The 10,905-nt window shown below is 48.4% G+C and overlaps 1 protein-coding gene across 8 annotated transcripts in view; it reads left to right on the top strand.

The window, feature by feature from the left end:
• DIDO1 (death inducer-obliterator 1) overlaps positions 1–10,905 on the top strand; it is a 59,821-nt gene that overhangs the window by 30,194 nt on the left and 18,722 nt on the right. For 7 of the 8 annotated variants that reach the window (XM_004062503.5, XM_019016926.4, XM_019016923.4 and 4 more), the window contains 3 exons: positions 54–266; positions 1,291–1,504; positions 10,381–10,843. In XM_004062503.5, coding sequence (XP_004062551.3) covers positions 54–266; positions 1,291–1,504; positions 10,381–10,843 — 890 coding nt within the window. Of the gene's footprint in view, positions 1–53; positions 267–1,290; positions 2,383–10,380; positions 10,844–10,905 lie in introns of those variants that run through there. The other variant, XM_063702435.1, reaches the window with a different exon arrangement.

Here is a 10,905-nt window from a genome sequence, read left to right as displayed (position 1 = left end):
ACTGCTTAAAATTGGCAAGTACATTGTTTGAAGTCATCTGTTTTGTTCTGCAGGTGATAGAGGCACCTGGTGCCTCAAAATGTATTGGACCCGGGTGCTGTCACGTGGCGCAGCCCGACTCGGTGTACTGCAGTAATGACTGTATCCTCAAACACGCCGCAGCGACAATGAAGTTTCTAAGCTCAGGTAAAGAACAGAAGCCAAAGCCTAAAGAAAAGATGAAGATGAAGCCAGAGAAGCCCAGTCTTCCGAAATGTGGTGCTCAGGTGAGTGGACCAGGACCAGCCGCCCAGGCAGTGGACGCACAGGCGTGAGAGCGTTTGTTACAGAACTGTTGGTTTGTAGACCGTGTGGGGGTGGCAGGTGTAGGGGGCGCACACGTGGTGTCGCCTTGACCTTTGTCTTCCACCTTCCCACCAGTTTTCCCTTCTCTGCCCGTTAGCTGAGGGGTTAATTAACACAAGTGCAGTAAAGCAGATGCTGACAATGGCACTGCACGGGGGGCATAAGACTTCAGGACACACCCTGCTGTCTTGTGAGAAGAGTTGGTAACCAGCCGGTGGAGTTTGTAGAGCGTAGACTTGCAGGCAGGTAGGAGTGGGAGGCGGGTTCGGGGCAAGGCTGTGGTCTTCATTTAAGACCCGGCTCTCAGAATTGTCTCATGTTTGTACTCCGTGTTATTTGGAAAGAATCAAGGATGTTTAGAAATCGCAAACTCTTGTCTTAGACTTGAAGGCCCTTCTGAGGCTCAGGTGGCGGTGGCTGTGTCACTGCCCCTGTTATGTTTGTGACCAGCAAAGCGTAACTAGCACTGTTCGGGGAGTTTTCTTGATTATTTTCAAATGATTATTTAGCCTTCGAATGACTTAATTTTTAAGGCTGGTCCTTTTGAACCCTTGGCGTTGGGCACAGCCTCGCGCGCAGGCCTTTCCTCTCATTTGGCTCATTTGGTTCATTGCCGCACTCCTCCTGTCATCTTGGCAGCCTGTCCAGTGGCTGCTCCTCCTGTCATCTTGGCAACCTGGCACCTCATCAGGGTTGCAGGTGACTCTGTGCCAGCCGCCCTTCACGGAGCACAAGTGGTTGAAGTTCTCAGTTTTGCACGGGGACACTGCGGGCCCACTGAATACGCAAATGTGTTGAACTGCTGCCACGCAGGCGCAGGATGGGTGCAGGGTCTTCAGATGGCCTCAGGAAGACATTGGGTCCCCGCCTTCATCTCTCAGTGAAATGAAGTGAAGGTATGATTTCTTACCTTTTTAATGATTTGGGGTTTTACTGATTATCCAGGCAGGTATTAAAATCTCTTCTGTGCACAAGAGACCAGCTCCAGAAAAAAAAGAGACCACAGTGAAGAAAGCAGTGGTGGTCCCTGCGCGGAGTGAAGCACTCGGGAAGGAAGCAGCTTGTGAGAGCAGCACGCCGTCGTGGGCGAGCGATCACAATTACAATGCAGTAAAGCCAGAAAAGACTGCTGCTCCCTCGCCGTCACTGTTGTATAAATGTATGTATCACCTAGGGGTTGGCCTCCTGGACCCCTCCCGTTCTTTCTGGATAGCCATCCCCTGGGCCTGTCCAGGACTGGGAGTTGCAGCTGTGTGTTAAGCTGATCACAGACACCGGCTGCACCATCAGCGGGAAGCAGAGCCCATGTCCAGGATGCCTCCTGCTGCCCTGTGTCCATCCCTAGTCTGTCAGGACTTCCTGTCACTGTTTTCCAAAGCTGTAAACCTCACTGGTGAACGTTCACCTTAATGATTGATTCTTTAATCTCTGTTTTCACTGTCAGGCTCTGGTAAGTATTCGTATTCTCTTCATCCCAGTCTGATTGCATAGCCACACTGCCCGGCACGCCACATCCACCCCTGTCTGCACATGAGTTGTTCTGACGACAGCGCTTTATACGCTTCAGTTTTTCCACATTGTCCACGGCCAGCACATGAAAGCATCACTTCTTTTTTATGTTGTGGGAATCTTTGCAAGTTAGTGTTGCGTCTGATTTTCAGGTGTACATTTATTTTTGACTGGGCAGATAGGGGATTTTTTTTTTCCATGTCCGATTCACACGCTACACACCCGCATGAACACATTCGAACTTCGAAGGCCACACACTCCTGCTTCATAGGCCCCACGGTAAGTGAGTTCACACCTAGAACACTGTCCTGACCGCAGGACGCGTGCCTTGGACTTGGTATTCTACATGTGACTGGCTTTCTTGCCCTCCTCTCTTGAATGTTTACTGTTAAGATCATATCCTGCCCCAAATTTCAAATTAATGAAATGAAGATATTTCAAACAGATCTTTGAAACCTCAGATTCTGTGGTGCAATTTTAATGTTTTCTTGCTTCTCAGTTTTCTGCTATAAAACTATTTTCAATTCAGTCTTTAATGCCTTCTGTCTATAGTGCATTTTGTGCTTTTTTTAAAAAGCACCGAAAGGTTAAATAGTCTCAATTCAAAGATGATCACAGAGTGCCCCACTTTCCCGTCGTCAGACTTTGAGCAGATTCCCTAAGGGAAGGCACTCATGCAGGCAAGCAGACCTATGCTAGGTCTGGTGTGCCTTACAAAAAAGACACTTTTTTTTTTTTTTGAGACAAGAGTCTTGCTCTGTCACCCAGGCTGGAGTGCAGTGGCACGATCTCGGCTCACTGCAAGCTCCACCTCCGGGTTCAAACGATTCTCCTACCTCAGCCTCCTGAGTAGCTGGGATTACAGGCCCGTGCCACCATGCCTGGCTAATTTTTGTATTTTTAGTAGAGACGGGGTTTCACCATGTTGGCCAGGCTGGTCTTGAACTCCTGGCCTCATGTGATCTGCCCAACTCGGCCTCCCAGAGTGCTGGGATTGCAGATGTGAGCCACTGCGCTTGGCTAAAAATATGCAGTTATTGAGTCTGAGTAGCTTAATAAAAGAAGAAAAATATGTCCCTCGTTTTGATCATGTAAACAGCCTAGACCTAAGAAATTGAGCCGCACATAAAATGAATCATGCAATTGCTGCATTATAATGAATCTCGAGATACCTTACATTGTTTGAGCTGAGAATTTTATGCTAGCAAGTGCCTCAAATGTTCATCAGATTCTAGCACCTCTACGATAGAGCAGTTCTACAGAGCTAATGTGCTTAAAGTGTCACCCACCTGTGAATGCAGAGGGATTTTTAATGCTGTACTAAAATTTAGCTGTACATTGGTTTTAGACACGTAACAGTGAAGAAAAGAAAAACTGCGGTTATAGTGTCAGTTCAGATAAGTGGGTGATAATTTCAGTTTGGTTAATTTCCATCTGTGTCAACCAAAATTGAAAAGCTGCCAGAGACTCCACATGTGGAGTTGGAAGAGTCCGTGTACATTGTGGGGAGGGAGCATTGGTGGGAAGATGGGGAAATGAGGGGCTCTCAGCCCTGGGTTATTGCTTCCTGCCTGCCTCCTGCACTGTGAGCGGGGAGAGGTCGACCAGGAGGCTGCTGTTCTGCCCATAGCGGGGTACTCTGACCTCTTCTCCCTCTTCCCTTCTTTGCCACACATCAGCTCCCCTGGGAAGCTGATTTGCTCCAGGGACAGGAAGTGGGGGAAATTGCCTGTTAACCTTCCCAACACATCACCTCAAGTTAAAATTGGTGGATTTCCAGCATTTATATAGGATGCGAATGGGGACGACACACTTTTGAGCTAGTAGCTTCTGCTCGTTTTGTTATCCCGTAAATGTTGTCTTCCCAAAAGGTGATCGATTGGAGCAGAGTTAGAGGCATTGGTGAGAGCAGCTACCATGTCTCTGCCTCTCCCCTAAACACCTCTGCACTTTTGTAGGCTCAACAGATACTGGGGAGCCTGCCACCACTGTATGCCTTTGGGGCCCCTGCCCTGCCTCCCTGGCTGGCCACGGAGCTCGCCCTCCCTGGTAGGGGGTGAGTTTGGAAGTGAGAGGCTGGTGTGGGTCTGTCCCATGAGCTGATTCACACTTGCCTCACCACACACACCATCAGAAGACCCACGTGGTGGAGCTGCCGCTGCTGCTCCCCAAAGTGCCCCCGGGCACCCTCCTGTCCTTCCCATGGCACTCGGTTGACCTGGGGGTTCCTGTCCAACAGGTGAGGCCTGGTGTGCACAGACACTCTGCCGCCATTGCTAGGAGGAGGCTGTGTCCCCTGCTAAGATATCAGTAGGTCCTTCACAGCCTCACCTTGTTCCTCCCATTTGTTTTTAAAAATTGTTTCTTATATATACAGTTTATTTAGCTTACGTAAACATTTGGTGCACATAACTTCTCTCAAAGATCATGATGTTTCTTTTGTGGTTTTATAAATTCTTATTCCATTTTTTTCTCTTTATTTCCACTGTTCACCTCCCATTATTGTCCAGGCATGAAGTCAGTTGGAAATGTTTTTCTGAGATGTACCTGACTGACTAGAATTCTGAGATGGAATTCTCAAAATTTTGAGATGGTATTTGATAGGTGCAATTTCTAGTATTTTGTCTCCCCAAATGGCTCATTAAGTGACTTAAACACTGAGGATCTGAACAGATTTTGACTGCAAAGCAGATTCTACAGTTCATTTCATCTAACCGTTGGAATTAAAATGGAAAACCTTGCCAGTTTGTAAACCCAAATCCAGATGCTGTGTTAAGCATGGTGCCCAGGTGGAAGCACTGCCTCTTGTTCCCACGTGCTGCCACAGAGATGGCCCTGGTGGAGTGAAATGGACGGAGAACACCGTTCACAAGGATAACTCATGGTGTGGGCTCCAGAAGCACATTTCACTGAAATCCTAAGAGGACCCAGTCTCAGTTTTCATTAATAAAAAATACATGGGGGGACTCTAGAACTTAAGAGTGTTTTGCAGGAATTTAAAGCCGGGAGAGGAGGGTGGCTTGTTTCACTGGTCGCGTGAGCTCTTTTTTATCTGTCTCCTCCAGAGTTGTCAGCGGCAATAAAACGAGACTGGGAGTCATCAGACTCTACGTGTCCACCAATCTCTTCCTCCCAATTAGAAAAATCAGAATTTGTTCTGAGAAAGAATATAGCTTGATAGTTGTTTTTTTACGTTATCCATATAACTGGAAGTTTCTTGGCTGTCAGTAATGACATTCTTTTGTTTATTTTTAAGTGTTTTACTTTTTATAAACTTAAAAAGCAGCCTGCCATTGAGAAAATTACATCAGGGAAAGGTTTCACACCTCCGTAACCGTGACCCTGCACGGTGAACTCCCACATCAGCACCGTCCCGTGGTGCCCCTGTCCGTCCCTCAGCTGCCCCTTTGTGCTTATGCTTCAGCCACCTTAGGCAGGTGGGGTGCAGGGATGGAAGTTTCCAGCAGGATCGGTCCCCCTGAATTCACCACCTCTTCAGTGACCTTCATATAGGACCTTTCGGAGCTGTGGATCTACTCATAGTCTAAAGATGAATACTCAGGAAAGCCTCCTTGGCATTATCGGTGTCACAGAGTGCAGAGGTCAGCTCTGAAGACGCCTGCTACAATTCCTCCAATGTGGTACACAAGTTTCAGGTAGATTTGTATAAAGTTGTAAAATAATACTAGGTTTCTTTTTTTTTTTTTTCTGTTAACACATCAACATACACAGTTATATTCTTAGCTTCTAAAAGTTAGAGAAGTAACTTAGAAGATTGACAAGAATTTTTGCTACTTATTTAAATGAAGGTTGCGGCAGCTTTCATTTGCTGCAAACCTGGAAGAGTTCGGCAAGAAGAGCGTAAGGTAACTGGCTTTATCCTCAGCTGACCTGCTTGGTGCTGTCAGCTAGGGGCTTTATACTGAGTATGGCCCTTTGGGACTGGAGGGATTACAGGGGAGGGTTGTGGACTAATTTAACATGCCCCTAACATGTTGGTTTAAGTAGTAAACAATTGAGATAAAGGTTAAATTACTGGTGTGGGAGATCTTGGGAAGAGCAGCAGCTCTGCTCCCAAATGGGCTTGGCAGCCAGGCACACACCATGTGCAGCTGGGCACAACTGAAATTGCAGTTGAGTGGAACGTCCATCTGTCCACGTGGCCCTCATCACACGAGTTTCTTAGGGAGAATTACACACCTCTCCATTAAGTTGGAAGGCACTCAAGTAGCGGGTATTAGTAAGAAAACTGACCAAGGAAAGCCTTGAGTATTCCAAAACACGGCAGTCTAGCTGTGGACCCTGCAAGGGCGTCCTGGCTGTAGTGATGGTCTCCTCTCAGGAGCGTCTGCGATGTAGTCTGCCTGCTGTATTTGGGAAGTAACCGTTTCCCCGCAACATGAAAGCAAACTAGTAACTACTTATAAAAGGCGAATTCATGTGAACACATTCTAGCATGTTGAGAGGAGCAAAAGCAGAACATTTTCTCTTGCTGCTGTCACCTTGATTGTTCCCACTACGGGCAATCTTGGAGTGAAGAAACAGGTAAAGAGGGAAACTGCATTGTTGTACACACGCCTCACTGAGGGCTGCAAATAGGCCTGACGTCACAGTGAACAGAATTTACTTCCACAATTCCTTCACTGTTGAGTCTATTTTCAGGTGCATAGCGTAGAAACAGCCCTTAGAGCTGTAGTGGATGGTGATAGGCAGGATTCAGGACACCGTGGGAGACCAGTGGAGGTCTGAGTGCCCCAGCTTCCCTAAACCAGCTAGCAGTACCGCGACAGGGCGGGCCACTTCATTGTCAACACCTATGTGAGGGCGTGTGGTGTTTATTTTAGTGATTTTTATAACCAGTTCCTTTCCCTGTGGGGAGCCATCCAGCACATAAGGTTGCTACATGGGGGCCTCTGGACAGTCCAGAACTGAGCAGACTTGGTCTCTTGCCCCATATTTTAATCCCTGTCCTGCTACAACTTCCACTGGGGCAATTGGATGAGTTCTGCAGAGAGGAGTGGAGTAGCACCATCCTCCGGTGGCGGCCTGATTTTCTCCTCCCCGTCTCTGCTCAGGCCCTGGTGCCACCCAGTGGCCAGCGGCGCTGTAGCACCCAAGCCAGCCAGCCAGCCAGCCTTCTGCTTTGGGGGAAATTGGCCAATTAGAGTGTGCTGCTGATCCCTGTGCACGACGACGACCTGCTTCATTCTGCAGTTGGCTGAAACCCAGACCCGGCAGCAACAGTTTCATCTGGGCCAGTGGCCTGGGCAGGCCCCCAGAATGTGGGAGCTAAAGGAGACAGCACTGCGACCAAGGGGCAGAGAGGTGTGGGGAGGGGCAGGGGACCCCTGGCTCTCAGGCATCAGTGCTGTGTGGTGTGACCAGGTCACCACCACTGCTGCCCTCAGGGGGCCCAGCAGCGTGTAGGGGAGGCTCGTACCCTGACAGAGCCCTGTGTTTCTGCAGTGGGGTTTTTTCCTGGGTTGCTTGGAGTTGCTGCTTGCCCTTCTCTGAAGTTATACACAACGTAATAGTTCAAAGTGAATTTGGATGAACTTGCAAATTGAATTTTAGCTCCACTAAAAAGTTTCTGTCCCTATTTCAGCAGCAGCTGACCCAAGTTGAGCACCAGCCATGCTGTCCCACCTGGAGTGGAATGGGTGTGTGCTCGGGTCCCTGGAACAGTTGCTGGATAGAACATGTCCGTTCAGAGCAGGAATGGGGCTTTCTGCGTGTTGTAGGACACTGCTCCCAGAGGCCCGGCTTGGAACATTCTGCCGTTCACTCACCTGACTGCCCATTTCCATGCTCTTTAAAGCACAGATGAGGGATGACAAAGGTTGCCTTTAGAAAGGGAGCAGTTAATTTTCTAAAATAGCAATGGTTAAGGAAAGCTATTTCCTGCTTTTAAAATAAATTACGTTAATCTGCTGCCCCCACTCTTGGGTAATGGGTGGTTTTAATCCCATGTATTGGGAGTGCCCTAAAATTCATCTCTCAACTTGGGTTTTCCCTAAGTGAGGGAGACAATAGTGTAGTTACACGAGCAGAAGTCTGAGTGTGGCCATGGACGCCTCATTCCAACACTTACGATCTGGAGAAATGGAGTTGATGGTTTTGAAGTTAGCATGTAACCCTAACTTGCAACAAAGTGAACGTTAAACATCGTTAAAGATACCGTTCAGGTCACAGCACACAGGTGTTCTGTGTGTGACAGCCGAGGTATTTTGCCGAGGTTTCTGGAAATGCCTTCAGCCAGCTTTTTTGGAGTTCTTTAAACGTGATATTAAAACACTCCAAGGTTTCTAGTGCAGTCACTGAATTGGTTTGAGGTTTCAGTTTGAATCATGGTTGGCTTCCCGGCAGGTGTCTGTTTGCCGCCTCTGGAGACCAGGGCTTGGTTCCTGGTGCCTGCCTGGTGTCAGTCTCCTGCCTGTGTGCCTCCAGCACCCTAGGCCTGCTGTGCCTTTTCATTCCATCCCCACCCCACCCCCTCGCTGCTTCCCCCAAGAAAAAGGGCCTCCACTGATTTTTATTTAACCTGACTGACCTATTGCAACCCTGCAGGCAAGATGCTGCAGACCTGTGAGCTAAGTCTAATGAGTTAAACTGAGTTGTTAAAAACAGATTTTCAAACACTAAGGTAGTGACTCCTGGGGTGTATAGACCTGATCTGATGACATAGTACATGTAGAATTAAAAGCAAAGTTTCCTGGACAGATAAAAACTAGCTGTCACCTTTGTTCCTGTCGTGTTAGACATTGCCATTGTTTATAGTGCGCTTTTAAGATCCATCTCCAACAGGAATGAGTGTTTTGGGGTGTGGTTGTGGGTGAGGAGACAGGGCTTGGCAGTGTTGCCAAGGAGGGGGTCCTGTGGCTGAACCACATCTAGCAAGGGGTAGGCAGGGGCCATGAGGTTAGAAGGGTCCTGAGATGAAAATACAGGGTTTGCCTTTACTTAGTTACCATTAAAATGATGGTTAGGAAAGAACACGTGGAAATCTTGAAAGTTGGGGCGAATATCTGTTAACAGTGACACCATTGTTTGAAAGTTGGGGTATCTGTTAACAGTGACACCGTTTTTCGGATCCATGTAGTACTGTTGCGAGTTTTGTACAAATGGAAGGAGTTGTACTTATCTGGGAAGTTGGGAAGACTTGCAGCCCTGAGGCTGCTGCTTGGTGGACTGGCTGCTGGGGAGGGCTGGCACCCGCTGCCAACATGGCCAAGCCTGGCAGCCCATGCGGGACATCCTGCAGGACCAAGCTGGGGCAGGCTGTTGAATCAGGCCTTATTTGTAGAGTCTTGGCTCTTTCCTGAGCTTTCAGACTTACCTCATTTATTGAAAGCAGTCAGTAAGACAACGGTGGAGGAGTGCGGTTTTATTTTCAATCCCTGGGTAAAACTGAAGCGCTCTTGGGAGCATTTGTCACATTCTCCCATTTAGGCCTTTGGGAGTTTTGGAGGCTTGCTGCTGTACCGATCGTTGGAAAAGCCTTTCCTCAGGAGGTGCCTTGTTTACTTGATCACCCAAGGTAGCTCCCAGGCACTTGCCTGTAGAGCTGAGATGGCCTCTGCCGTCTTGGGGCCCTCACGGGGGCCCCCTATTCCCCAGGCGTTTCACTCTGCTCCACTAGCTGGATCCCTGCCCCGGCATGCGGTGCACCTCAACGAGCCCTGTCCCCTGGCCATCTGTCCCCTGGCACGCCGTCTGTCCCCTGCTCGAGGGCCTTTGGGCTCTGACGATCTCACATGGGGTTATAAGGTGATTGATTCTCTACTGACATAGAAAGCTTTTTGTGCAAGTTGAGGGGGTTTGATGTCTTTGAGCTTTTAATTATAATCCTTGTTTGGATTCATACTTCACTTAATGGAATTACAGCCTGAGGGTTGTGAATGGACGCATTCCTGTAACAGCATTGCTGCGTTCTCAGCTTCTCACTCTTCACGTAAAGGCGTGGCTGCTCTTCCCGTGGTTCAGGTGTATGCCAGCTTTCCATATTTTTATTAATGGCATCGCCTCCAATGGACTCCAGTCTGGAAGGACAACGAAGTGAGATGTGTAAACCCCACCCACCGGGCTAAGAGAACCTGTTTTACCCTTCTAAACGATCTTTTTCACTGAAGTTTACAAAAAGTTTGCACCTGAATTAATAATGATAGTGCTGTTCTAAATCTGCCTTTTAAAAAGTGATAATAGGAAATTGTCCTTCAGTTTTGAAGCTTAGCTAGTGCTCAAGTCAAGCCTTTAATAACTAGAGTTTGCTGGTTGAAGGTAGAAGATATAATAATAAAGCATTTTTCTTTCTGAAATAAAATGTAGTCACCGTCATAAATGCTGCTGGCGGTCCTCCCTTACACTCCTCTGAACATTAACATTTTACAGATCCTTTTCTCTATGTGTATCCTATTCAGTAATGCCAGGTGGGCACTTACAGGTTTAAGGGTAAGTCTGCTTTTTAGAGTCAGGTGACAGCACCCTGTGGTGTCCTCCCTTACTCAGCGCCTGTGTTCTTCTTTGTAGCCACGAAGGAAGACAGGAGGTCCGAGGAGAAAGCGGCAGCCACGGCAGCCTCAAAGAAAACAGCCCCTCCAGGCTCCGCGGTGGGCAAGCAGCCTGCACCTAGAAACCTCGTGCCAAAGAAATCTTTTGCTAATGTGGCAGCAGCGACACCAGCCATTAAAAAGCCACCCTCAGGTTTCAAGGGCACCATCCCCAAGAGGCCATGGCTCTCCGCTACCCCATCGAGTGGTGCTTCAGCTGCCAGGCAGGCCGGACCGGCACCTGCAGCGGCGACGGCTGCCTCCAAGAAGTTCCCCGGCTCCGCTGCTTTGGTGGGAGCCGTAAGGAAGCCAGTGGTACCTTCTGTTCCAACGGCCTCGCCAGCCCCAGGACGCCTTGGGGCTATGAGTGCTGCACCATCGCAGCCAAATTCACAAATTCGGCAAAATATCAGACGCTCCTTAAAAGAGATTTTGTGGAAAAGGTGGGCTGTTCTGCTTGATTTCTTAACCCATTAAAATGGAAGGGCTTTCATTAGAGTGTGGC

Source organism: Gorilla gorilla, chromosome 21 (genome assembly GCF_029281585.2).
Source record: "Gorilla gorilla gorilla isolate KB3781 chromosome 21, NHGRI_mGorGor1-v2.1_pri, whole genome shotgun sequence".
Classification (NCBI taxonomy): domain Eukaryota; kingdom Metazoa; phylum Chordata; class Mammalia; order Primates; family Hominidae; genus Gorilla; species Gorilla gorilla.
Note: the sequence above shows the minus strand (reverse complement) of the source record. Positions and strands in the feature narration are given on the sequence as shown.